Source organism: Pocillopora verrucosa, chromosome 11 (genome assembly GCF_036669915.1).
Source record: "Pocillopora verrucosa isolate sample1 chromosome 11, ASM3666991v2, whole genome shotgun sequence".
NCBI classification, from domain to species: Eukaryota; Metazoa; Cnidaria; class Anthozoa; order Scleractinia; family Pocilloporidae; genus Pocillopora; species Pocillopora verrucosa.
In genome coordinates this window covers 5908914-5934799 of record NC_089322.1, presented here as the reverse complement: position 1 = coordinate 5934799, position 25886 = coordinate 5908914, and the positions used below count along the sequence as shown (strand labels likewise).

At 36.3% G+C, this 25886-nt stretch overlaps 2 protein-coding genes and 1 long non-coding RNA gene across 4 annotated transcripts; 2 read left to right on the top strand and 1 right to left on the bottom strand.

Annotated features, from left to right (window-relative positions):
- Positions 1–4267: 4267 nt before the first annotated feature.
- LOC131795319 (sorting nexin-32) lies at positions 4268–14333 on the bottom strand. Its single transcript, XM_066173930.1, has 11 exons — positions 14191–14333; positions 13778–13850; positions 11215–11325; positions 9190–9297; positions 8638–8707; positions 8199–8259; positions 6579–7383; positions 5900–5974; positions 5270–5300; positions 4828–4913; positions 4268–4345 (listed from the first exon to the last, which is right to left on the bottom strand). Exons 1-7 carry the CDS (start codon positions 14331–14333, stop codon positions 7242–7244), a joined length of 708 nt encoding a protein of 235 aa, XP_066030027.1. The 3' UTR covers positions 4268–4345; positions 4828–4913; positions 5270–5300; positions 5900–5974; positions 6579–7241.
- A 61-nt stretch (positions 14334–14394) lies between these two features.
- LOC131795344 (uncharacterized) lies at positions 14395–19437 on the top strand. Its single transcript, XR_009341030.2, has 2 exons — positions 14395–14537; positions 19308–19437. It is a non-coding gene; the product is annotated as an uncharacterized lncRNA (long non-coding RNA).
- Positions 19438–23547: 4110 nt separating this feature from the next.
- LOC131795299 (fez family zinc finger protein 2) lies at positions 23548–25516 on the top strand. 2 transcript variants are annotated; one of them, XM_059112872.2, is made up of 2 exons: positions 23548–23885; positions 24105–25516. In XM_059112872.2, exons 1-2 carry the CDS (start codon positions 23822–23824, stop codon positions 25091–25093), a joined length of 1053 nt encoding a protein of 350 aa, XP_058968855.1. In that variant the 5' UTR covers positions 23548–23821; the 3' UTR covers positions 25094–25516. The 2 variants fall into 2 exon arrangements, with proteins under 2 accessions (XP_058968855.1, XP_058968854.1); XM_059112871.2 differs by having other exon boundaries at positions 23549–23885; positions 24102–25516.
- The last annotated feature ends 370 nt before the right edge of the window (positions 25517–25886 follow it).

The window sequence follows — 25886 nt, the reverse complement described above, 5'->3', positions numbered from 1 at the left end:
TTCTTCCAATCAAAATGTCTCGATCTACGTACATCGGAGGTGAAAACAAAAGCGCAATAGAGACGATTATAATTTGAGCTGATGTTGTATTTAACGACGATGGTGAATCACCACAGTTTCTGCATACGAGATAAGATTTACCATTCAGCAAATCAAGAATCGGATTAATTCCGTCTAATTAAGAGAAACCATAGTTCTGATAAATGACAGGAAGGACAAATTCCTAATTTGTTGTATGAAAAACGAAATCGACTTAGCTTGATAAATGATTAAAATGAAGCAGGTAGAAACTCGTTCCATAGAGGGAAGCTTTGCAGTTTGAGTCTACGTGCAAAGAATAGTTAACAACACCCTTAATGGTCTTTCACCGAGCTTTGGTTCTCGTTGTAAACAAACGCTATTGGAATTTTCCTTCTCGAATCTTGAGTACAAATGATCTATACTTCCGTCGTTGAGGATCCTGTCTCCTTCAGGAACTATCGCGGGAACACAGTCGACCTTCAGCCAACAAAATGGACAAGTACTGCCTCGGAAGCAACCACGCTCAAAAAGTGTGAAACCAACTTGCAGAGCGCAAGCATGTCTGATGACATTTCGCGTGTTGACTTTCACCAACTAAAACGGCAGCAGCAGACAGAGTTGCGCCCTGATCTCATTAGAAAAGGAATCCAGGTCCTTCAAAAACGCTGATGGCTAAATTGTAGGTAGGGTAGGGTTAGGAGGAGGGGATCATTAAGGAAGTTTGTTCCGTTTCGGGCTTAATTTGGGGTTAGCGGCGATACTAAAGAGGAAAGAGTCATTTTTTTTGTAAGGGAGAGGAGGGGATCACATAGTTTTCAGGGCGGAAAGGAGGGGGAAATCAGTATGTCTCAAACAGAGTAATGACTTTGGTAGATGGGCTGAAACGTAACTAGCATTGTATATGGTCCATTCTATATTGGGAAAAAATTTAATTACACGGGAAAAACATAGTTTTCAGCAGAATAAGTATATTCATATTAAGTCAACTGAAAACGTTCAATTTCTGCCTTTACGGGTAAATTATGAAAGCAATTCAAACAAAAACTTACCATCGCGATATCTAATATAAATTTCAAAAGCTTTCTAGACAAAGGAAATCCTGCTTTGGTGGGTGCTTTTAAGAGGCTGGAAGGCAAATTTGTTTCCATAATGTCTGTTACCGTGCAGTATGTAGAAAACTTTGCATGTTTGAAACACATTCATTCAGATTTAATAAAAATATTGATTTAATAAGAAGACGTAAAGAAATGCATTCACTCTTTAGTATAACGAATGATCTGCATGACAAACAGAAAGTTAAAAATTCACCAGTTAAGTGTTTATGGAATGTTCTGTGAGACCTTGTTCAAGGCTGGTAGCCTTCACAAAATTGGAAAATTTTTTTCTGTCATCTAATATTTGCTGATTAAATTGCAAGTAATGCTGGATTTTTGCCACCATTTCCAGCCAATCTACAATGGTAATAGGGTGACTGAGTGGAGTCTTATTCGGTCTGTTGTTATCATACACGTGATTAACAAAATTGGACGACTGCCAAAGCAAGAGACCAATTTGTCAATCACGAAGTATGATTACAGAAAGAAGTGGACGACAAAAAGTCCTGTTACCTTTAATCTTAATTGTTATTATTTCTGGAAAAACAAGAAAATACATGTTAGGTCAAATATCTCTGGGTATAGACAATGTATACAGTAAAAAAATATGTCTCCATTTGGAAATTCTTAATTTTTTTTGAGACAAGGTGGGTTGTTGCCTATGGTTATTGTGATTAACTCTGTGGATTGGTGGAACTGTGGCTGAGATGAACTTAGTATGATTCGTTGCTTCAACTGTCCAATTACAGGTATCCAATTAAAGCCAAACTGTCCAATTATGCTGTCCCATTAAAGCTGTACAGAATGAGACGTGAAAAAAGATGAAGCAGATAATGCACCAATCACATTTGAAGAAAATTGCAATGGTTATGATTAGTGCCTGGAATAGCCTGTTCCAGGCATTTCAGTCGGTAAAACAAAGGTGTGGGTGATAGTAAAACAGCACTATAGTAAGGAGCAGAGAAGTGAAAAAGTGAGGAGAGGGAGGCTTGGGTTGAGGTCACTCAATGAATCCCACCTAACCCAAGCCTCTCTTGCTGTTTCACTTTCCGCGCCAGTCTATGCTCCGTTTTACTCGAGCTGAACACCTGGACAGTGAGCCAATGCCCGAAAAACGACCTTGCATCGTTTAAAAAATTATTTTTGTATTATCCGTGTCAAATCAACATAATCTAATTTCATAAAGAAAAATTAGAAATAAATTTTGGCCTCCCAAATTTACGGTGCCGTCTATTTTCTCTGTGCTCATTGATTAAGCAGATTTTTTCATGTCATTCAATAGTTTGGCCAAAATGGCGTAGGTATCTCTTCCATTCTTTAACCGCGATTCAGCGTACTGGATAAGACTGGCTTGCAGGCTTTATACCCTTTGCCTATTGTAACGGATCATCTATATTTAAATTAAAAAAGAACAAAAATTAAAATCAATCAAGTAAGCAGATTGTCTACTGCAGTTAGAGAGAAATGACAATTTCTTTTATGTGCCCTTGACAAATATTTAAATCATCTGCCATTTCTCCTCTGTTTATTACGCCGGCACAAAGGATTCATTGTAAACCAAGGAAAAATGGTTGAAAATCAAATTGTCGATGAGCGATTTTGTCATTTTGGATTCTCAGAGGTTAAAGGTACTGGCTCATCACTTTCAAGTTAGCCAATCAGTGTGTACAAAAAACACTATTCACTTGTGTGGTGTAAACTAATTTTTTGAGATTCAGGTTTTAACATGAAAATGGCACAAACATTCATATATGTTGGACATGCGTCTAACAAGTAACAACAACAGGGTGGTCTGCCTGTAAAACAAACCAAGAAATGCAACCAGGCAAGGGTGGCATGCAAAATTTTCTGGCAAAACAGTAAGCCAAAAGTCTATTAAGTAAAACAAAAGGCCTTTTTTATATCATTTATTCACCTCTTTCTTTGCAGCTTCTGAAATTGAATGTATGCTTCCTCTGCATCATCTTTGGCTTTTTGAAGCTGAAAATAAAAAAATGTGTAAAACAATTTAGGATTCTTCAATTATGGTGTTCACCATAAGTATTCAGAAGCTCAACTTGAACTTCGAGTATATTGCTAAGTGCAGCCTCATGTGAATCACGAGAAAAACAAAAACAAAAACAAAAAAAAACACTCAATCACATGTAAAAAATCAGAGAGAGGTGCAGAGTACATGTTTGTTAGAACCTTACCATTTCTTGGTTCTTGGGTTTGCTTTTTCCAGTGCTTTTGTTGCGTCTCATACTCAACTAGTTTACATGTACGACGGAAAAGCATCTCCTGCAGGGTAAGAGATGGACAAAACAAGCAGTAAACAGTTAAAATAATCATCTGAGACAGCAAGAAGAAATAACCAATTAAAAAAAGGGGTTTCAAAGTTAGGGTACTGGAATTGCAATCCAGAAGTCCCACATTCCAGATCATATGTACTTGATGTTTCCTTATTCAATTATAAAATGATGCATTGTTAATTAAAAAAAATTCCCCAAGTCAGTTAATTTTTACGTTCCAACATTCAATTCTTTTTTTGCAATTTTTCCATCCCTCTTGCTTAGCAGTATGAAAATGAAATGTTAATTATTCCAAAGGGTGTTTTTTCTACAGATAACCTCTCTCTTGTGCTACATTCATGTAAATGCCTCTAATACTCACCAATGAATTGAAAAAAATTGAATGCAATAGAGATAGAGGGGGTAGAACCAGTGTTCTCATTCAAGACACAACCCACAAAATATTTGGATATGGGAAATAGATTGGTCAACAGTCTGGCTGATGAATTCTTGTTGGTGTTTGGTTATTTTTGGTTTCCTCCTCTTTCTTTTTAGATGCGCAGTGATCCTGAGCTTTTCTCAGGCTGTGATAATGCTTCATCCCACCCACCCCAAAAGAAAATAGTAACCTCCTTTCCCCTTCACTAACCCTGCCCACAAAAGGAAAGTTGGTATCCTTTGAAGAGTCACTAAGATCCAAGTTTTCCAATACATATTTCACATACCTTGGCAGCATCCAGGTATCTGGAATAAAGTTCTAAAGTAAAACCTAAGTGTTGTCATCATTAGTGGACATAACATCCAGTGATTCCTAAAGAAAGGAGAAGAACACACACACACACGAGTAAGCCAAAACAAATTAACTCTGGAATTGAAAATACTGCCAGCAACACTAGTTCCTGTCTAAAAAGCTACCATACCTGGACACCATTTAGTGCGCTTGAAAAAGTCACAAATTTCCTGTAACAGTAAAGATACATTTTAAAATTAGCTTTTTGTTAAACAATGACATACTGTTATTGGTACAAATTCTATTATACTGACATGGAGAAGTTCAACAATCAAGAGCTTCTTTTTTTTCTATCATTTCCTTTTTCTCACGATTTAATGTACTATGCAGCAGTGATATGGTGAGGAGAATTTAGATGCTGATCACTTCAACAAGAGAGGAAGACATAACTATCATGCTAAGGTCTTGATAGGTCTTGATTGCCTCTTATTACCAGTTCTCATGATGGTTACAGTGAGTAGAGCTAGCATGTAAGATGAGGTAAAACAGTGGTTATTCACATGCAAAAAAAATCAGCCAAACTATGTCTGGTCCATCATTGCTTGCATTGGAAGTTTGCCACCACAGTACATGATGGAAAGATATGACATAAATATGAAGTAATTAATACAAAATCATATCATTTAGCAATTTCAGACAAAGAACAACAAACCCTTTCAATTCCTTGGTACTATTATCATCCACCAGCCGATGCTGTCATGATGCCAGAGCTAAAGTCATTCACTGCTAATGCAACACCTGAAATTCACAAAGAAATTCAAAATTACCAAACTTACATATATATAAATATGCCATATGGTGAGATTGTCATAATCATACATTATCATAAATTATCAAAAACAATCATACATTTTGCAACATCCTAATACATTATAATACTTAATGAATAATACTTCAAGTATGTCTTTGCCACCCTCATGTTGTTTTCACATGGATGTTCTTTTGATATCAATGTTTTGGCCATACTTTCTGTCAAAATTCACTTGACTAGACCATTCACTAAAATCATGAGATTTAAGGTGTCATTGGCTATTTCAGCCTAAACAACCTTAACGCAGATTACACATTCCCGCAAATAAAACATTGCTACATACGTTGCTGACTGTGTACCATTTTGGTGAAGTTCTACAAAAAACAAATAGAAAAACAACTATTTATTGTAGGAATTAATCTAGAAATTGTTCACTCTCACTTAAAACCTAAAACCAAATCTCACTTTCATCTAAAACCTTGCTCTTATCATGGGTGCTGTTTGGTACAAAGCCAATTTACAAAAGCATATTTCAATTGTTTATTTTATTATTGACATTCAGAGATTGTGTCTTTTCAACCACAATTTCCTGCAGAGTTGGCATTGTTTAATTCCAGGTCTTTTTTCCTCCATAAAAGACCCCCAAAGCAAACCAACAAGATACATGTAAATGTACTCTATCCTTTAACCACAAGTAACACAGGGTGCAAAATCCAAGCCTAGACTGATGTTGTGAGAGGCAAGTATTTACCCTATTAACCCTTAAACTCCAGTGTGTCACCAAAACATTATTTCTCCTCATCATATCAATACAACACCAAGCAGGCAAGTGATGCTCAGATTATTAGTTGATCCAAAACCAAATTCTCTGAACTAACATCATATGAAAACTATGGCAAATAGTAAAGAGAATGACTGAACCATAATGCACCCCTGGAGTAAGATTCTATTGGAAAAATATACAACTACTGACCCCATATGTCTCCTTGGTAAGTGGTGTGTACTCTTCCACAAAATCTCTTTTCTTCTGAAATTCTTCATCAAGATCCTAACAAAGAGGAATAACTTCAGGTTACTTGTATTTCTAGGAAGGCCAAGTTATTCTCTTAATGGTTAAATTCAAAAGAAAGTTAGGTCATCTGTCAGCAGGGCCTCGTTATTTGCTCTTTGGCAAGGGTATTTCTTCACCCAGCAGAAAGGATTGAAACCTAAAGCAACACAAGCTGCTGAGAGGCCTGCAAAGAGTTTAACACTGATAAGGAAGGACCAAGTATTCAGCAGTTTAACCCCTAAGAGTGACTGACATCTAATTTCTCCTTGCCATATCCCCCTGAATCAAACATTAAGGTCAGGAGAATAAAGGAGCTGATCAGCGACTGGAGAAGCTCTTGATTGTTAGACAAAATTCTCCATGTTGGCATCTTAGGAAATGTTTCAAGAACAGTATGGAGAATATGCATACTCCATGTTTGTGTATACCACAGTTCAAACTACAATTATTAATATTTTACTTCCCTGAATGAGACATACACTGTATGTAATTAAAACTTACAATAATCCAGTGATATCACAATTTTACCAATAAAGATTTCTTGGATAAAAGATCAAAACAAAACAAAAAACCATAAAATAAACCATGGAACACTTTGTACCTTGTGACTATGATGCCTGAAATCATCCACAGCTCGTGATAAACTTGTCATAAGGCCTTTTTTCACTTTGCTTCTGGACTGGCGGCTATATAAGAATTTTTAAAAAAGAGTGTTTATATCTTACACTGTAAGTGAGCATGAGAGATGCTATGGACAAACAGTTAGCCACTGGTCTCTGAGTTGAAAAGCCAGGCTGATTAATTACTCAGAGCAAGGAGTTTAATAATGATTCTCAAACTTTCTTTTCCCAAGTTGCAACAGACATGTTCTTGCAAAAAAAATCCCCAGGTATATAAAACCAGCAAGAAAATTGTTCACACATTACCATTGAAATGGTAATATTCTGAAATAGCATACCAATAAAATTCCTAACTTTCGACTGTTCCTCTCAAGTAGCATATTGCTTTAATTGTTTTAACCATTCTACAACATTGACTGGTGGAAGAGGTTATTACAGTGAAATGCAATTCAATTTTTTACTCCATTTCTACATACCTCCTTAGAAGTGGCTCAGTGGATGTTGTGTCAACTGATTTGTGTTAAAAACATATATGACCACCAACAATGAATAGTTGTTGATTTTATGAAAATACACCTACTATGGAGTTTAAATCATGTGTTGTTCTGCCATATTATGTCAGTTTACAAATTTTGAGGAAACAGTCATCCACGCTTACAGGGATTGTGGCCAAACACCTGTAAGCGTATCTTATTATTTGAAAAACTCACATTTTCCTCTTTCAAAAACTTTTGCAAATCTTCATCTTTTGAAAAGGCTGGGTGGGCAACAACAAGTTGAAGAAATCTGGAAGACATCAACCATTTTAATTCTTCAGATGGGCTTATGCAGTGTAAACATGCAAATCAACCATCTAAAGAACTGAATAATTTCTCAGAAAGTTTCTCTAAGTTTTGTTTTTTGTTTCCTGTTGGTTTGTTTTCTTGATTATTTTAGTTTCACTTAGCCAGTTTACTGAAAGAAAAAACCTAAATGGAAAATTAATGACTTTTCCAACCCACTGTTCTTCTTTTCAAGACTCTGTTCTGCAGGAAATCCATATAATTACTGAACTGTTCTCTTTTCCTATTCCTCCATTCCTCTTTTCATTGGTTTTGCCCAATTTCTTTGCTCCAATAAAGACTTTGTCTCAACATGTACAAATGCAGCTCTTTTTCTCCACTATTCCATTTCTCAGAACATTCCTCTACAACCAAAATCTGCATCTCTGTGCTAGCTGCTCGCATACCTTCTTTATTCAATTGCTCTATTATTCACGAAGCTACCCAATCAATCTTTTCTTTCCCTACATCTTGCTTTATTTAAACGATATCTAACAGATGCATGTAGTGTTCATACCAACAATGTACATGTACATACATACATATACCTGCATATACTTTATTTATGCTCAAAATACACAGTGTAGCTGTAAAGCTAATATCTTCAAGAAACTAAGCTAAAATAAAATAAAACATGCTATATTACAATTCCAATACTATTTATAAACTATATATTCTATGTATATTCTGCTGTTTTGTTTCGTTGTCCATAAATTTAGAAATTCTTTCATCAGCCATCATCCCTTCAACAATTCCCTTCATTAACATTTCAAAACTTACTTCTCCACATTGCGACAGTCTCTTGAAAACTCATCAGCAACCATGTTTTTAGCATCTTTCCCTGGAAAAATGAATATTAGTACCAATAGATGACAAAATATCATTATTGTAGAGTAGAGGAAACATTTATCATAAAAACCTAAGGTTTCAATAGGCTAATTCCTTACAATACAACAAATATGCAAGTACGAAAGACATGAAACTATTTAAACTAAATTATGCAGAGTCCAGCTCAGAATGTGCAGCATGTTACAAATAAAGTTCAGCACAGAGCATCCTGTATTTTAATTATGGTATTTAATAATAATTTAAATAAATAAATAGACTTTAATGGCTATCACAAAGTATATTTAAAAAAGAACTAGAATCTCTGCTTATCAAATTGATGCAATTCACAATAACCTCTGAGATTCTCTGGAGTGTTTCATTTCCCACTTACCAAGTTGCTTTTTAGATTTTGCTTCTGCAGCACTGACTGTGGTCATGGGCTTCGGAGGTAAAGGTGGTATCTGAGGAAAGCAATTTATCTCAATTAACCCTTTAACTCCCAAGATCTGATTGTTAATTCTCCCCTATAGCTGCTACACACTTCCCTGTAAATTAGTTATGATAACTTGGTGCTAGATCAAGATAGCAGCTTCTACCTGATAAGTTTGTATATTCTCATTACCTGTTTACTGAATAATGTATAGATATTGTGGGGAGAAGTTTTATTTTAATCACTTCTGGGAGTTAAAGGGTTAAGATATTGTCTTTTGGAGCCCACTTTCATGGCTGTACTTTAGAGCAAAATGAAAATTATAGAGAAATAGTTGACAAAGCAAATAAAATTAAAAAATGACAAGAGATGAGAAAAAAAGAAAAATATCAATTTGGGGATAATTGGTTGATCCAATACTAAATTCTCTGAAATTACATTATAAGAATTGTATGGTTGACAGTAAAGAGAATTACAGATTTGATCTGGGAGTTAAAGGGTGAACAGACTTACAACAACTCCATCCACATTATTGTGAGCTATTAAACAGTGAGAGAGCCACTCTAGGTCTTCATACTGACGAAGAACTACAACTCCTTTCTCTTCTTCACTGTCATCAACCTGTTGAAGCAAATAGCACAGATACATAGAACTGCTTCAAGTGATTCTCTTTACACCCTATAATCAATAGCTACATTCTCCATACTTTTTTCCTAATGTTTCTTATGGTAATGTTAAGGAGAATTTGTTTCTTATCAAGAGCTTTCTCAGTTAGCCATCATTTCCTATTTACCCATGCCCTTATGCTTGTCTCAACAATAACACCATTGGGAGAAATTAGGTGCTGGACAATCTTGTAATGGCTAGAAGAGTTTAAAAACCCTTCGCCATTTGCTTCAGTTCAATACAATACAATACAATATTTATTTTGCCATATACAACATTTACAGATGGAAAAAAAAAATGAAGAAAATTGATGACAGAAAATAAATGGCGAGAAAACCTGAAAGAAACCACGAGGCTTATAACAAGTCAGGCTTTCTCACTTAAAATAACTAATCTTATATTAGAATTACAATATGGACTTATGGTAATTAACTTTGACCGCGCACACGTACACACACACACACGCACACTCATATTAAGTAAGTTAGTTAAGAATTACTGCCTTACAGAAGTTAATACCTAGAGAGAAGAAATTCCTTAAGCTTTCTTTAAAAAGAAGCAGAGGAGGGAGAACTAGTTATGTCAGAATTTAGCGAATTATAAAAGTTTGGACCTTGAAAGTAAATTGAAAACTTCCTGGTGTTCGTTCTGCACAGTGGCAAGCGGAAGGACTGAGCATTCCTAGTATTATAATTGTGGATTTGACTATTCAGTAAAAAAAAGTTATTGAATTTGGAAGGGAGTGTAGAGTTCTCGAATGAAAACATAAAAGTACCTAATTGAAACGAATGGATATCATGAAATTTTAAGAGTTTAAGTTCCTTAAAAATAGGGCCAGTATGGGCAATGTATGTAGAATTGCTTACTATTCTTAACGCACGTTTCTGTAAGGTTACAATTCTTTGAAGGTTTGACTTATAAGTACCAGCCCAAGCTAAATTGCAATAATACAAATATGGAAGGATCATAGAATTGTATAAAGTACGAAGGGAGTGAATAGAGAGAAAATTGGAACATTGTAAAAAAATTATTATTCTCACTCAATCCTAACTATAATCCCTGCAATAATGCATCAAGAAAAATTTTGTACCTCAATGTTAAAAAAAAATTGTCTGATTTTTTTCTTTAGAAAAACTCTTGTATTCAAACTCTCTGCCATTGCCGGATAATTTAGCAATAGAACTGCAAATTGAAGAGCTATAGGGTAAAGGTATTTAAAAAGCATCTTAGAAATTGCAGGTTGTGACTTGCAATACCATCAGGATTTGAAGATGCAGACAGCATACCACTATCATGAATTAAGAAGAGAACAAAACCACGCCCCCTTCTTTGCCCTTCGCCTTAATTCTCGGATGGGATCAAAACATATCTTCTCTTTACAATCTTAATGTTTAACTTGGCAAACCGGCAATTTTTGATAACCCAACCCCGGATTGCTTTAAAAAAATCTACACTATTAGCTGGCCTCAAAATAAAGACCTTTAAAAAGACTGACATGACCTCTCTCGAGGATATCACGAGGTTTATTAGCCAGCTGAAAAGTAACAAAAGCAACAAACCGAAACGGTCGGTTCGTAATGGACGATAATGAATATGGATGATCACAGAAATTTCAGTATTACAACAATCTTCTAGCTGCAGCAGAGAAGAGAAAGGTAAATGTTCGGCTGGATTCGTCACTCTCCCAAACTTCATGAAACTTGGATAGGTTATGGCAAAGCGAAATTCTAAAGCTATCTCATTTTTCAGAATCGTCTTGCAAGTCTGCGAACTATTTCAAGGAAATGCGGATGGATTAAGGTCGCAGTACCATTCTCCGAGGATAACAAGGGTAGATTTCAATAAAATCAGAGATAAGCGAAGTGGACTTACAATGTTGGTTTGTATGGTGAATTTTACGATTTCGCCGTCCTTGCTTGCATCAAGAACTTTCACCGGCCAGGACAAACCGTGTTCTCCGACGCCATTCACTTCACTTTCCGCCTGAAAGGAAAGCAAATTAGACACACCTGCAGGAATCTAAAGCAGCTCTACTTTTCTGTAAAACAGCTGTTACCATCTTGAGTCATCAGAACAGCCCACAATCTGCACTCCGGTGGTTTAATCTCTGTTGCAAGTCGATGATAAAACCTGCGCTTATGGGCGGTGATAGTTAAGTTACATTACACCACATTAAATCTCTTGCTTCAAACAACCGCGTAACAGCCGTCATTTTAACTGACAGCGCAAACTCATTCCCAGGGTCTCTCCTAAAAAGCGCGGCAGTTACGCAAAAATGTTCCAGGAATTAGCAAACGGAGGTGGCCTAGAGCCTTTTCCTGCTATTAAGGCGAAAAGCTGTTTGGCCGGTTGTCATAAAGAAAACTGAATCATTGCTAATATCATGGATGCCCAAAATTCCATTCCTAGCGGGTTTTATTATGATTTCTGTTTCCTTTGGTACAAGTTACTCATCATGTCAAGATTTACCTTGGAAGAATTTAATTTAAGGATTTGATTAGGCATCTTATAAAATCTTGTAACATTTAGCCAGAATATCTCGAGTTTCTAACTTGCAATCCTGACTAATCCTCTTTTGTCTTTCTTTTTCCGACCTCGCCTAAGGGACGGACCATTATTTTTCTAGAGGGGGATGTGAGAAATATTGAAAAAAAACTGTGTGCAGGATCTGAAAAGACATAATAAATTGTTTGCAAATGTGATAAGGTAAAAAAAATATTTTTTTGCAGAGAAGTCAGGTAAGTTATTAAAAAACATTATTACCAAACTGAAATAAAAAATAAAGTAACAAATTCAAGCATTAGTTTAAAAATTATCACAATTTGGTCACTAAAAAGTGGTCACTCTGTATTTAGCAAATAACAAATCTGAAAATAGCAGAATGTTTCTTGAAAAATGAGAATTTATTGTGGCAGTTTAATCTCAATGTTACTTGTCAACATTTCGTCCTACTACAAAACTTCATGGTTATATCAGGTATTTTTCTCAAAAAAATAATATTCTTCAATCTTGGCTATATTTATCATTGTTACTTAATACATATTTCATAGTTCAATAAGGCAATTGTAATATTTAGCACAAATAAAAAGAACTCAGGAAAAAAATGGAAAAAATTGTTTGCACAAAGATGACGTTGGGAAAAAAATGCTTGCAGAGACGTATATGTTTAAAAAAATGTTTGCAGAAGAAAATGTCTCATACCCCCCTTAAGAAAAATAATGGTCCGTCCCTAATTATTTTGTGATTCCCGACCACACCCTTTCGACACGAACAGCTAAGGTCAGCTAAGGGCCCGTTTGAAGTGAGGATAAGCGTGTCAACTAAGGGTTGGCTCATGATTCATCCCCTGTGGGAAATAAGGGGGATTCTGTCGTAGAATTTTAATAATCCCCCTCGTTGGCAGTACACCTATTTACTTTAAAAGTTTCTATTTGTTTTGCCTTTTTAAGGCTAACGGTTAGCCTTATTAATACCCCAAGCCTGGTACAATGTTTTGCGATCTAAACCTTGGAAATAGCAGCAAAGATAAATCCAGGATGGGGGAAGGGGTAAATCCTGTAATATCCTAAATCCCTTCGGTGGAATAATTTTTTGTTTTAATCCAAAAGTATACAAATCTTATGGTTCAGGTCGAGAGAAAGCGCGTACACAGAACGATTCCTCCCCCCCCCCCTACAATCTTACCAACGCCCCTGAATGGAGCGGGTCTAAACTCCAAAAACAGCCCGCTCTTTATTCTTTTCCTAATATCTACACCGTATGAATTTCAAACCATGAACATCACGATCTTCAATGCAAACACGGCAACCAATGAAAGGTTAAATTTTCAGGACAGGTTACTGTCAGAAATTTTCAAGAAAAAGAGGCAGTATCAGCAAGAGTACGCAGTATCAGTAAGAGTATGCAGTGTTGTCACATGACCCGTGCGGCCCCGCGCACGGTTTCATTGTGAAACGGGTATTGAAAAAAAATCCATACCATGTATGGAGGCCGTTGCGACGTTCGCGCGGGTAAGGTCAGAAAGAGAGAGAGAAACAACTGTTTTTATATGATAAAAGATTCAATGACTGAGTAGGCTTGAGTAAGGCTGGGCTAGGCAGGAAAATACTTTGCTTTCGCTCATAACGTGCAGGCTCGTCAAGCTGAAAGTTTTTTCGTCCAGCCCTCACCCCTCCAGTATAAGTAAATAATGTTTCTTGACCCTAAGAATTTTACGCTAGCCACAGAGAATGGGATAAGCACTGACGACTGTTATGCCACTTGAAAACCAATCCTAGAATACAAAAAATTTTTCTTCAAACTCTGGGCACTATGAAAGACCAAGAGAAAAGAATCATTTTCTTTTAGAAAGACATATTCCAACCGAGAAAGAAATCCTAGGCAAAAAAAGGAGTTTGACATTTCAGCTTCTATATTAGATTTAAATTAAACTTACACGTTTATCCCGCGGCAATCCACGTGAAAATAAGCAATGTATAAATTTTCCGTTCCCCACCGAAAATAGTCCACTTTACGAAATATTGAATTTGGACCACTAAGTTGTACTGCACATGCGTAAATACTGAAGCGCGGCAGTCGCATGTGAAATTATATATTTTACAAACATGGTCGGATAAGTGATGTTGCTCTCTAAGGTTAATTTTTTTCCTCTTTTTTCAGTAGAAATTACCTAATTGAAAGCTTTCCTAATTTTAAGTCAAGCTAAAATGTAACTCTGGGAAAATTATCATATTTTTTGTGTCAATTTTTTTTCAGCCGCCTGACAAAATTTTTAACAATAAAAAAAAATGGGTAAATATGCATCTACGACGTTTTCCTCCCTACAAATACCACAAATTAGATTTGTACCTATCCAGACCAATTTTTCGGTATCTTCTGACGGATTCTAAACAGCCGCAATTAAGGAAAGATCGATTAAAATGTTTCACTATTTTATTGAAAGAAACTCGTAACGAAGCAGAAAGTAATTTTAGTTTGACTAAATTATTCATGAGTAAAAATATAGAAAACGCTTCTCCTGTCCGCGAATTAGTAAAAATCGATATACCGAAATGCCTGGGGACTTAAAAAAAAAATCTAAAAGCTGGACTTTGTCTCCTGCAATTATTTATTTCATTTAGAAATGGGTCTCCAACATTCAGAATTGATCAAGAACTTGAACGAACCATGCAGAATGCGATTTTCTCAAAGAGCAGGTAACTATGCACTCTGAATATATTTTTATATCAAAGAGATACTCTGAGGAAGCTTTTTAAATAAGTTCACAAAAAACCTAACATTTTATTCATTAGTGATTATGCGGAAAAAAATCTTCCCTGAAAAATAACGCGAAAACTATTAAAGAAATGGGAATGCTTTCATCTTTGCATTTTCAACGATGGGGAAGTAAAAACTTGCTAAGTCGGAAACATCAGGTAAATTTGAATCAAAAAAACCTCCTATAATCCATATGTTTTTCAATTTTATTTTGGTCGGGTTTCGAAATCAAATTCTGGATAAACCTCATTTCAGCGTGTTTTAAATAATGCGCAATTTAAAAAATTAAGTATTTTTCAGCGAGTTATGTGGAAAACAACTCTTGGGAAAAATCTTGGGAGATCTTTCTTCCTGGAGTTTTCGTTTTCTTCTTCATTTATATTTTTCCGGTGAGAAGCCTTAAAATTATCGCTTTTGGGCAAACACTTTAAGAAATATAACGCTTTATAAAGTAGTATTACGATAAACGCTGAGTTTTTCATGATGGTTTTTCATTGGAACCGGTCCTAACGCAATTTTCACCAGGACAGGTGGTACACAGATAGGTATATTCTATCGACTACATCCATGTAAAGACACTAGCTGGTTTATCGTCCACCAAATGGTGTTCCATATTGCCTCCCATCCTCTGCTATGTTAACGAACAAGACAAGCTATTCGTATAATTTTTAATAGTATTTCAATGAGATCTATCGAAAAGTAAAAAAAAAAAACGGCGTTCGGCGCGCTATGGCAAGAATAATCCTACGAAATACACACCACCTATGAAGTGAAATATCGCAAATATGATAACTTGGTAAAAGGCCAGGACTGAGAGGATAAAACCAACTTTTCATGCCGTCTATATCACAAATAGATTTATGTATTATATTCGAAAACGTTCCATTAGAGAATTCGTATTTGACGATCGGTTTAAAGCAATCACTATCTGAAAAGTACTCTTCAGAATACGGCTAAATTGTCTTTTTAGAATTAAGACGAAAAACTCGAAAGTTTAAAAGCAGAATGGTTCTTTTAAGAAATCTTTAAGAGGAGAACTTACTAAAACTATCATAGCTTTGTTTTCGAAAGGAGTTTTTAGTTGCGTAGACAAAAAACAGGAGTTACTTAAGAGCTCACGAAACTTCGCCACAAGAGTGAAATGTTTCTGGAGGAGTTAAAAAAAACTTCAAAGCCATTCTTTTCACTGGGTGTTTAAGAAAACTGAAAACTGACTCGATCGAACGGGAAATAGAGCATTTATCTTCTACCGCAAAGAGGAGAGAAATGGAAGAAAAACATATTTCACATCTGCTATGATTTAAAATGCGGCTAAGTTTGAGTAGCTACCTTTATTTCAACATGTTTTCAGAGCTATCCAAGAATAAAAAGGATATTTCTTTAGGCAAGTATATTAGAAGACTGTGAATAAACAGCGTTTTTCAAAGACAGAACACGTTTTTTTGAGAAATTTTAACAAGGCATATCTGCGGGACAGCCGTTGTACTACAAAGCTGAATTTACACGGCATGTTTCACAACGCAATAAGTTTGCAGGATCAAAGGAAAAACAACCGTGATGTTCCTCCCAGTTCTTATTTCTTGACTAAAGACAACAGCTTGTTGTTAAATAACATTCCTGATGGTCAATAGGTGCTTTCATTTGATTGAAAAGTACTGTTCCTTTATTTCCACCGACAAGTGAGTTTTTTTGTTATCCCTAGAAAGTGTCAAGTGTGTTTTTTCAGTACAAAATTTCCAGTTGCGCTCGAGTCACCCGTGTTACATAAAAAATTGAACTTAAAAGGTCTTTTAGGGAAAGTGTGAACGCTATCATTGTACAAACAATTGATGAAATTAAAAAAACTTCCCTTGTTTACTATCAAACAATCGGCCACTCTATTCACCTTTTTCGGTGCGAAAGAAAATTTTTAAGCACTATGAAAACCGTTCGAAAGCTAATAACTGCCTGGTTCAATGTCAAAAGCTGAAAAACAATACAAACTCTTGGCACCGGTTCATGAAAAAAACAAAAAAGGGATTCTAAATATAGTATGGATTTCTAAACCATTTTCAAATCGTCTTCTTTCTTTCGAGGTCTGAGAACAATAGAGCGTCTTTTGGTACACGAGGTTTGGATGCACTCTTTTATCTTGATCCATGTGTCGCGCGCGCGCTGGATGTATTCACAAATCCTCGATAATTATTTTGGTGTGATGTATTTTTCAATTATATTTATTTTCTTTTTCCTCCACTGGAATTCACAGTAGAGCGAAATTGATGAATATAAGTATAGCATTTCTCTTAAAAGTTTCAATTATTAAATGGAAGAACTGAAAAATGTTCTTTCCATTTCATCGAAATTAAAAATGTTCTATGCCAGGATAATTAAGGGTTTCGTATAAAACGCCTCCCTTTTTTTAGACAAAAACATGTCTTAGAAATGGGCTGGAAATTGCATCTCACTTAGCCAACTGTTTTTTAACGGGGCAACAAATTTGCTTCTTTCAATTCATGCCAAGTTGGACTCGAAATCGCTATTACATTAAGCTAAGAAAAATTGTGAAATGATAAATTTATTGCTTTCAGCTCAGGGATTTTTATCCAACACTCTTGTTTTACTCAATAACAATTTCTTGTTCAAAAAAGGGAAAAGATATCGATCACTGCAAGATCGATAACTTGCTTGTAATTCTTGAATAAAAAAAAAGTCTTATGAAACTAGTTTCGAAGCACATGGTAAGACACAATTGCAAAATAACAAGCGCTTTGCTAGAGTCAAGAATTTTTATTGCATTCGAAAAGTACCTAGTTCTTCCTTTCGTCAAAATAACAGGTTTAAATTTGTAGTGGTGTTTAGTCAACTGGACAAGTCTTAATGTTTATTAAAATGTTATTTTTCAACCCGTGAACAATCCCTTTTCACCTTTTATTTAGAGAGACAAACACTTCTATATTCCTCGTCACACCTCGGTTTCGCATTTAAAAAAATCGTAGGGAACATCCGACAAAATCAGGATAACTGCTTCTGGAATCTTTCAAAAACGCCCCTCTGTGAAAAATGGTTTCAGCATTTCTTTCATTCACATGTGATATTTAGCAAAAAATACAAATAGTTAATTTTCCTAGTTTCACGTCAAATTTTCATATCCAGAATTTTAAGAAATTAAATTATATTTTACGTTTTACTCAATGTGACAATAATTTTACCATTATTAAAATATTCTCTTAGCGCACGATTTCTGAAAGTTTGTCGAGTGCCCACAAAAACCCATGTGGTTTTAAGAATTGAATAATTGATAAGATCTTTAAACTAAATCGAAAGCCTTGAGTTCCTTTCGTTCCCAGGAACTTCGAGAAATTCGTCTATGAGTTTGGCAAAGAACAACTTGCAATTCTATCCTTCAGAATCATGTTTTTATCTCTCGTACTTCGAATTCATTTTCCGTCTGATCTTGTTCGAGGTATAATTTTGAACAGAACCTCAGCACGCGACCTAGAACATTTTAATAAATAAATAATATACCAAATTAAAACGCTTTTTCTCACTCTAACCGCAGAAGCAATATTCCTTAAGATTATGAATCGAAATTCTGTACACATTGTGATTTTCACAATTGCACTTAGAATTTAGCCCTTCCCTCACACAGAGTTGTTAGCAGGTAAGTTTACGACAACATCCTAAATTACTGTTAGCAATTGCTTTGACTTAAATATATAAGTATCATTTTGTGGAAGTTTCGTTATACTTGAAGAAAAACTTGCAGCAAATGAATTTGTCTACAATGGCCTACAGCTTTGAACGATTGCAACCGAACTGAAAAAATGTGAAAAGATCTCCTTATCAGACGTTTGTGATTTAAAATACTCGTGTGTTTTACGTACAAAACCATTGGCCAATGTTCTGGTTCAGTGTCGTGTCTAATGGTATAATTCAGATAATGCTGTGGAAGAATTGTTCTTGAAAGTTCGTATAAATATGTGGTCTTTCACCACGCTTATTATCCCCACTCACCTAACATGGGTTTTTTTAAAGCTATGGATGACTTAACTAGATCAAATTCCCTCACAGATTCGGAAAAGAAAGAAATTTAAAAGGAAAACAAAGCAAGGACTTTTAAATTTGCACAACCCACATTCGCAAAATGTGACCTCGTGTGCGTGTCAGTACATGTGTTATCTAAAAAATGTGTTTTGTGATGTTGTTTCAAGAGAAGTTGTGCTAACGGCCGCCAAAGTACCAAAAGATAAGATCAAAACTAGAATGAACGGATACAAGGCATTGAAAAACACGCGCCACTACACAGCCCTTCACTCGGGTAGAGCTGTGACAATGACGAAATTAAGTCTAAGTCTAAGTCTTTTTAATTCCAATGATACGGTACTTGAAATGAAATTTTTTTGTTAGAGTGTATAGTTATGTTTCGTGACGAGATTACCGGGAATCACTGACCGAAATTTGATGCTAGAAAAGTACCTTGGCCTCATCTTGTTTCCCTATACAAAGATCTGCCGCTTAATTAGTATGCGGGGTTGCCGTGTTGCCAAAATGAGTTTAAATAAACATTGAAGTAGGTTACTTATACGCGGTTCAAACTCTGTATCTTAAGAACAAATTTAAGGGTCTTAAACAAAGAGGAATCTTGCTGGTGGTGAGGAGAAATGAAATTGTTTTAACATGGAACCACAATGCTGATAGTTACACTGACTGTTTCTTTACTTTTTTTGCAGGAATTATGAATTGTCAAGCGAGGCTAGCTCAAGACAGTTCACACGCTTTTCACGTACATAACCAGTGAGCGCAGAAGAAATCCAATCTTATGTATTGAACGAAATAAAAATATATATATTTCCATGCTTGACTGATTGTGAGTTTAATTTTCATAATTACTTTCGAAATATTACAAACCAGCCTGACTACCGAGTCATGCACTTTTTTCGTATTAGGTCATACAGTTTTAACAACTTTAATTCTGCAAAAGAAAAAAGAAGCCCTTCTATTCCAATTCTCGGAGAACGATACCTGTTAAGTCGGTAAAAGTCGAAGTCCTTCCAAGAGCATATAATCAATTTAATTGGCATTGATGAATCAACTCCCACATTTGAAATTAAGGGGCTCCTATGCTAAATGAAATAGCTACTTGAAACAATTTACAACATCCAAAATTCACTTCATCTGCTATCACGATGCACGTGCCACGAACAATGCGCGCACACGCGGCCTCTGAAAAACGACTTCCAAATACTGGCAATTAAGCTGGATTGATAAGATAAGTTAATTAGCTCGCTGAAATTAAGAAACGAACGAAGCATCGCTGCCAGGTATACTAATTTTTTAAATATCAGTATCTAGCACTAAAGTTATGTTTTTATGATCAAAACAGTAGCACTGTGTCTGATCAAAGTTCCTTTGACTGTCTGTGTGATGTGAAGAGTTGACATTGATCACTGGGGAAAGTTTCAAGGTTGTACTTTATTAAACAAGTCCACTATTCGCGGGAAAATCCGCGTGGCTAGGTTGGATGTTTACACGGGCCTTTGTCAAACGCAATCTAATTACTCTATTACCCTACACGTCGAGAAATTAATCTATGTAAATATTTACCCTCCAAAGTGTTTTTATTCTGTGGTCCCATTGAAAACATGTAGTTCGACTCAACTGAAGACAATTTTTCTGATTCTTTCTTTATACTTGAAAGGTGTCGTTGGTGATCTTTTGTTGCACGACCGAAAACAGCTCTTTAAATTTCACAGACGACTTAATTCCAACGATTTCGTACCTAGTTACGAAGTTCGCGAAAAAGGTTGTTATTTAAATGTTATCTTTTAATTTAGGCGCACTTCGCGGTGATTTGCCGTAAATAATCGCTCGTAATAAGATTAATTTTGCTTGTTATAACACACATACATCAGCTGCCTTAAAAATGCTTTTGTTTGCTTTTTCTAAATTTAAAATATCTTTTCTGTGATTCAAAACTCGTCCAAATTCACGCACGTTATTAAACACTGTCAGTACTTTTGTGATAGGGCCAATCGCAGAACAATGTACCTTTCAGGATGATATCAGTATTTTGGTAACTAAAAAAAAACGTATTTGCTTGTTCGCGCCCAACAGAGCCTCATTAAAACTGCATTGCTTCCCGCAATTAAAAATATATCGTATTCTTTTTCCTTTGATAAAGTATCGACTGAAATGAGGCGGACACGCGACCAGAAAAAATGCGCTTTGTCCCAATGTGCGAATCTGACTGAAATGTTTAATTAGCTATTGGAAATTCAATGGGGTTCCTGAAATTCACCTGTCAATCAACTATAAAGAGCATCTTGTTGAGAACCCATGCCACGCGCCAACCCACGCGCGACCTCTTCACCCCACCAGGTGTTTGTGGCCGCACTTATAATTGTACTAAACTTGTTTTTTCTTAGTTCTGCTAAATACGCACTTTCATAAGAGATTTTAATTGGATGAAAATGAACTTACCGTGTGCCAAATTCGATTTTCATTTCAAAGGCGCGTGCAGATTGATGCGCGTTTATCTAATCGAGTCGCCGTTTTATTAAACCTTTTCCTAAAGAGTGTTAAGCTTTCGGCCCAATTAGTCTTGTTCACTTGGACTAGACTCGAACAATAAAAAGACGTCTGATTTCCTATGTTCTGTGGAACTTCTTTGTTTGCAGTTTAAAATGATATTCTGAATGATTTCCTAGTGATTTTTCTTCTTTTCTTAAATCTTTCATTGCTTTGCTTCTATGTTCCACGTGGGCAAGACTTTCTAGGACAAACAAAAATTGCTCGACAATACTGCAATTTAACTCTAAATTCCTGGCTTTGTTTGATGGCGATTTGTTTGAATGAAATTTAAATTAGACAAAGACTTCGCAACAGAGTGGAAATCATACTTAGAAAAACCTCGGTCCCTAGACCTCGATCAAAAACGTGCGACTCGATTGTTTAGTTTTTGTGGAGTGATTCCGGATAAATTGAAGTGAAAAAACACTTTCAAAGATTACACCCCCACTGCATCAGAATAAAAGCGAAATTCAATGGTATTTAGCGTGATCGCAGCCTACAGGGAAATTGTTTGCTGGTAAACTAAGCTTTTTTAATTTTAAGCGCGTGCAAAGTTGTATAAAGCACAGTGGGTGATTTTTGATCGTAGTTATTTCGGCGCCATGTTTAGCATTAGACGAGAAATGATCTTCACGCGTGCCAAGACATTTTAAGGGTTTTCTGCTAATTTGCTGTTCCCTTTGTGCGCAAAATTTAAACGGTTCCGGGTACGAAAACGAAGACGTTCAGAAACGCTTGGCTATGTTTGAAGTGCGATGCAACACCATTGAAATACTCGAGTAAGCGTGGTATTTATTATCATTTCTTTGTCAAGTTGGACAATTTCATTTACATTACAAAGCCGTCAAAGTCCCGGCACACGCGGCCCAGCTTTTGTGTTTTGATGCACGCGGATTTATGTGACAATCTCTGTCAAACTCATAATGACCAGGATAACCTATTTACTTCAACAAGTTTATAAGAGTACGTTCGCACAAATGGAACAAAAAAATCTTTACTTCATCTCGCTAATGCAATTAAACTTTAAAAATGATTAAAAACTTATTAAATAACTTTCGAATGGCTACCTGCGTTGCAGAGCCTTTGCTATTGGCGCGCTGTACTGCGTTCGAACACTTTATAAACTTTAGAGATTTTGCATCGATAATGAACAAATTTGTGCAAAACTTGCTAAGGAAACTCAAATAACTGACACCTGGAATATCCATATATTACAATACTGTATTATGAAGTAACTAGTGATTATCCCGTACCAATTGAAAGGCGACATACACTCCTATTTCTGTTGTACAACACATAATACTCAATTAGTATTTTATTTTTCGGCCTTTCAACCAACGATAAAATATTTATGTCGGCCTGTGCCCGATATCGCAATTATACAGCTATTTTCAGACTAGCCGGCGACGCAAAAACACTTAGCTCGCATTGGGTACAACATTCTTTTTCACGGAGTTCTGAGGTGCTATGTTCGCCTACGACAACAAACTGTGAAGTTTAATATCCTGAGATCAAAGTATAGATATACCCTAGCACTGCTTACACATTTCCACAATCTCTGTATCTTTTTTTTCCTCTGTTGCTAAGCAATGTTGTATAAACATGGTTCCTTCGGTATGTTAATATCGTTTGCACAGCGTAAAGTAAACATCTGCTCTCCAAAGACGAGGACAAATTTCTTGATTTATTCAGCTTCAAATTAGCCAGCTCTGGATCCCTTTTTTTTTTGTTGTTTTCTTTCCTTTCTTATTGTCAGTTATTTTTCTTTAGAAATCCATCCCTGAATACTAGCTAAACAGTTGTGTCCCAAAACAATCGATCAAATGGAAATTGTAACTACGTAAACACAAATCTTCATAAGAATATACATCCCCATGAAAAGGTGTTGTACATTAAAAAAGATTAGACATTCTTTCTGTAAAACTCGATAAAATATTCATGCAGCTGCCGCTGAAGAGAAAGTTTTTATGCTCCAGTGAAGTTCCCCCGAGGGTGAAAGCTTTTTATAGTTTATTTTGTAAATATAAAATACGCTATTGCGATCTTCAATGGCACGAATGTTTTAAATGTACCGGAAGTGAGTACAAATATTTTAACAGGCATACTGTAACAACTTAGTTTTCGAAGCAGAGTAATGCCTCAGTTTATAAAGTACAACTCTAGAACGTGAAAATTAGAGTTCGCAATTAGGTGATAATGAACTAGTGGGGCGGGGGCAGTTTTCTTCAATTGTTCATACTTGTTATTAAGGGTGCCCTCATGCTTCATCCTGATTGGCTGAGCCGAGACCTCCCTTGAGAGAACAGCTAAGCTCTGTCCAATAGCAATGCGGCAGAGAGATCGCGGTTGGACGGCTCTCCTTGTGTTTTTGTTTGTATTTGCCTCTTTTCAGCTGACATAATGTGCATAAAAGAAAAAAGAGCACACGAACCCTTAAAATACGGCACGCGCCACACAAATTAGCCACAGTTGATACAGTGACAGTAGTCAAAGGCCTCGTGCACTTTTAAGATTCGCGTGCGACTTTAAAACGCAGAAAGTCTTCCAGAACGTTTCATCGGAGTGGTTTAGAAATCAAGGGAATTCTCCTAAATAGTCCGTTCCGAAGCTTTGGCAATCCTGACAGTGCGATTAACAAGATTCTAATATAACTGTATTGAAGGTCATCTCGAAAATGCCTCGATCATTTCTTGTTAAACTGAAAAAGAGTAGTCCAAGCGGTTTTTGCTGGGATGAAGGTGAGTCTAAATTTTGCAAAGGTGATTTCAAGCGCACTAAGAGGGAATTTGAATGCAGCGATTTTTTTTCTCAGTTCTGAAGAGATTTCCTTCCAAACCGAACCTTGAAACGTTTAGGTTTCTCTGATTCAAAATTGCCACACCTCATTAAATATTCATCACCAGGCAAATAGAGACAGCAAAATCTAAAACTGCTCTTTCGCTCCGATTACTCAGCAGGTTGTGATGTGCCGACGGCTCCGCCTAACGTTTGGGAACCAATCCGCGTTGAAATCGAGCCAGCACAGATTTTTCAGCCGATCAAGTTGGACCTCGCTACTCTCGACCCAGAAATTTTAACTGAAAAAGGGCAGCTGAAACCCAAGGCAAGATTTTTCAGTCCATTCACCTTAAGTTCCTTTCATCTTAATGCTGAACATCGTGGTATCGGAGTTGGCAAGCCGTTGTACACAAAGGATGAACCGTGCTCTTTCGACTCAAGAAACACAAGTCCTCTAAGCCTAGACGGTGCCCTTGTACCATCGCCGACTCGAAGCGACGATGGCTACCCAAGCGCGGGAATCTTTATTCCCGGAAGTGGTTTTCTAGGAATAGAGAACACCAAACCTCCTTCTCTTCCTGCGGTCAGCTCTACCTCTAATGCTGTTGGCCGAAAACGTCGTAATGGCACTCCGAAGACCTTTACCTGCGAAGTTTGCGGCAAAGTTTTCAACGCACATTACAATTTGACCCGACACATGCCAGTGCATACCGGCGCCCGTCCATTTAAGTGTAAAATCTGCGGGAAGGGATTCAGACAAGCGAGTACTTTATGCCGCCATAAGATCATCCACACAAAGGAGAAGCCACACAAGTGCAACATCTGTGGCAAGGCATTTAACAGATCTTCAACGTTAAACACTCACATCCGCATCCACGCTGGTTACAAGCCGTTTGTGTGCGATATTTGCGGCAAGGGTTTTCATCAAAAGGGCAATTATAAAAATCACAGACTCACTCACACTGGGGAGAAGCCCTTCAAGTGCCACATCTGCGGCAAGGCTTTCCATCAAGTGTACAATCTCACTTTCCACATGCACACGCATAATGACAAGAAGCCATTTACATGCAAGGAATGCGGCAAGGGATTCTGCCGGAATTTTGACCTTAAAAAACATATCCGCAAATTACACGAGAACAAAGAGCAACGTGACAGAGTTGAACAATAAACCACGCGTCCTCTGTTGTGTTGTTGAAATCGCGAAGAAAAGAAGCGGGTACTTCATAACGCGTGTAATTCATTGACTTGCGTTATGTACAAAGTCTCAAAGAGTTTTATTAAAAGACTGGAACACAGTGACTTTTAACAATAATAGACTGTAAACCAAGATAGTTAAAGGCCATGTGAATGATAACCGGTGTTATGCATAACGGCGCACACGTGGAAGAACAATAGAAAGTTGTAAGCTTTAAGTGAGAATATGTACATTAGTGAACAATACCTGTGAATATATAAATATGTTAAAATATTGGTTTATATACGAATTCAAGGCAACATCGCTATAAAAACGTTAACCTAATCGTGTGTAAATAATATGATACAATCAAGTTTGACTAAGCAATAAAATTGTACAGATTTATCTTACCCAAAAGCGGATGCTATGTTTTTTTTCAATGGGGTTGTTTTTGAAGAAAAGAGGCCAACTTCTGCGCTTAAATATATGTAATATATTCATTTAAAAACGATCACTTCGCAGTTTGAAACACATTTTAATTGAAAGAATTCATTACAGTAAGGTTGTTTTACAAATTGCCTTTGTCGGAATTGTCCAAGACAAATAGATATCATTTGAAAACCTGCTAGCCTTCGCCGTTGTTTGTTTAAAACGAAGAAGTTAAATCGTTGCAGAGTGCAACTAGCGCAAGTTTTTCACCTGTTCAATTAAGTTTAACATTTTCCTATTCGAGTTAACGAGGTATCAAAGATTATTTTTGAGATTGACAAGGAAAGCTTTTGCGAGG